This window comes from Poeciliopsis prolifica, unplaced genomic scaffold, assembly GCF_027474105.1.
Source record: "Poeciliopsis prolifica strain line A6 unplaced genomic scaffold, Auburn_PproV2 SCAFFOLD059, whole genome shotgun sequence".
Classification (NCBI taxonomy): domain Eukaryota; kingdom Metazoa; phylum Chordata; class Actinopteri; order Cyprinodontiformes; family Poeciliidae; genus Poeciliopsis; species Poeciliopsis prolifica.
In genome coordinates this window covers 3,154,666-3,156,934 of record NW_026562434.1, presented here as the reverse complement: position 1 = coordinate 3,156,934, position 2,269 = coordinate 3,154,666, and the positions used below count along the sequence as shown (strand labels likewise).

General features: G+C 40.1%; 1 protein-coding gene across 1 annotated transcript; it reads right to left on the bottom strand.

Moving 5' to 3' along the window:
• Positions 1-515: 515 nt before the first annotated feature.
• LOC129379622 (transmembrane protein 203-like) lies at positions 516-2,000 on the bottom strand (the record flags this gene model as incomplete). Its single annotated transcript, XM_055060434.1, has 2 exons — positions 1,895-2,000; positions 516-1,112 (listed from the first exon to the last, which is right to left on the bottom strand). A coding segment is annotated over exon 2 (489 nt), but the record flags the coding sequence as incomplete, so codon positions are not given.
• Positions 2,001-2,269: the final 269 nt, after the last annotated feature.

Below are 2,269 nucleotides of genomic sequence, written 5' to 3'. Positions count from 1 at the left end.
TAAAGAGCAGAAGACCTCAGAGAAAAACTCACTTTGTAGAAAATTTCTCAGATTAATCTCATAATTTTGAGTTTTTTTCTTGGAATTTTTTTTGTTATTTCTCTTAATTTGTTTTTGAATATTAATCTCAATTTCTGAGTTCTTTCTCAAAATTTAACACAGAGATCTTTGAGGGTTTTTTTTATTTCTGAATATCTGAATTTTTTATTTATTTTTTTTTACATTTGTGTTACTTTCCAAAATCAGAAATTGTTGGATAATTGTAGATTCATTTCTTATTTCTGAGTTTTTTCACGAAAATTTTCAAATTTGTTGTATAAAATGTTTGAAATTTTCAACTTCTCAAACTCAAAAATAGAGTACTTTTTCAGAAAATTTATGAGAATCTCAGAATTTTAGTTATTTCTCACTAATTTTTCAGCAAATATTTGAAAATTTCTGTTGAAAAAGAAATTCTCAAAATAAATTCTGAAATTAATCTCAGAATTTCAGATTTTTGGTTTTTCTGAAACCTCCTCCTTCTCTTTCTTTCTTCCCTCTGTCAGCTCTCCTGTGGCGCGGTGAATCTCTCGCGGCGCCGCTCTGCTGTCAGTTGACCCGGCAGGCCGGATCATCAGCAGCTGCAGCAGGATGAAGAGCGGCGACACGATGAGGCCGAACCACAAGTCTCGGGCTCGGTCCTGCTCGGCCAGCTTCTGGCACAGCAGAACTTCGCAGACCAGCTTCAGGCTCAGCACCGTCAACACCCAGAGCAGCCGCAGCACCGCCAGCCGCTTCTCGTTCTCCTGGTACAGCCGGATCGACACGATGGCCGTGAAGTAGGTGCTGAGGCCGTCGGCGGCGAACAGCGGCACGAACACCAGCCACCAGCTGAGCCGGTCGCTCAGCAGGTCCACCCGCAGAGCCACCAGCATGCTAAAGAGCAGCAGCGCCAGCAGGTGGAGGAAGAGTTCGAAGGTGGCGAAGCCCAGCCACTGGACCAGCTCCCTCAGAGAAAACAACATGGCCGACGGACGGACAGAGGACTCCGGGTCAGGATGAGGATCTGAAAACTGAAGGCTTCTGGCGCTGCAGAGATCTCCCACCTGATTGGCTACATCTTCTCACCCAGCCTGAGGGGAAAGGAGAGTGAGTCCTGAAAGCGACAGTGCTTACATTTTATTAAAAATTATTATTTACATATTTTTTCAATGTTGTGACAGTTTGTTATGAGACAGAGCTACTATGTCCATCTGAAGAAATGCACCACCAAAAACAACCAATCAGAACCACGAGGTGGAAACAAAACAACTTATAGTTATAGGAAAACCATTTATCTGCATTATTAGTGACTATTCTAACTAGCTTCAGTATTTACGACAAGCTATGCTATTATCAGGTAGGAGCTGCAGTGTGAGAAGCGCCACACAGAGGTTGATTGACAGCATTAAGACCCGCCTTCTGGCTCTGATTGGCTGTTTTTAGTTTGCGCAAGGAGAAAACAGAAAAGCTTGATTTTTTTTCATATCATCTGACTTGACATAGCCACAGTTTAAACAAATATGTAGAAAACATGTATATATTTTACAACAGTTACATACTGGAGGTTCATAACTGGTTTTACCAGGTTAGAAAAGCATCAGCAGCAGATAGAAAACCTGTTCTCTGTTTCTAACCAGACAGCCAACTTTTCCCTCCGTCAGTTCACAAGTAGCTATGATGTTCCAGATAATACAGTTTAACCGAATTAGCTACGACACAGCATCATATTTACGTTTTAACCACCAAACAGCTCGATGATTAAGAAAAACAGCCGAATGCTACAGAATGCTAACCACAGTTATGACTTTATAAAACAAACACAACACGCAAACACGAGAATTCACAGATATATTCACGGTTATATGTTATTTACCTCAGAAACGAAGAGCGGCTCTTCTTCTCCATGGAATTACAGATGAAACCGGCAGAACACAACGATGCTAACAAGCTGCTAACATGGAAGCTTCTGCTGCTTCTTCTTCTTTGGCTCTAAACGGCGCAGTTCATCACACCGCTCCTGCCACCTACTGGAGCTTCAGGATAACGCAAGAATTTATCCTCTGCTATTTTTATTTATGTATTTATTCTAAATATTTCTGTTTATTTTACTTTTATTTGTGCTGCCTTTATTTTTTATATTTTACCCAACTGTCTGAGGATTACAAGCTGATAAAAACACTTCCATTTACATATTTAATATGATTATTTTTATGTCTATTTTAGTTTTATCTACTTATGTTTTTTAGAT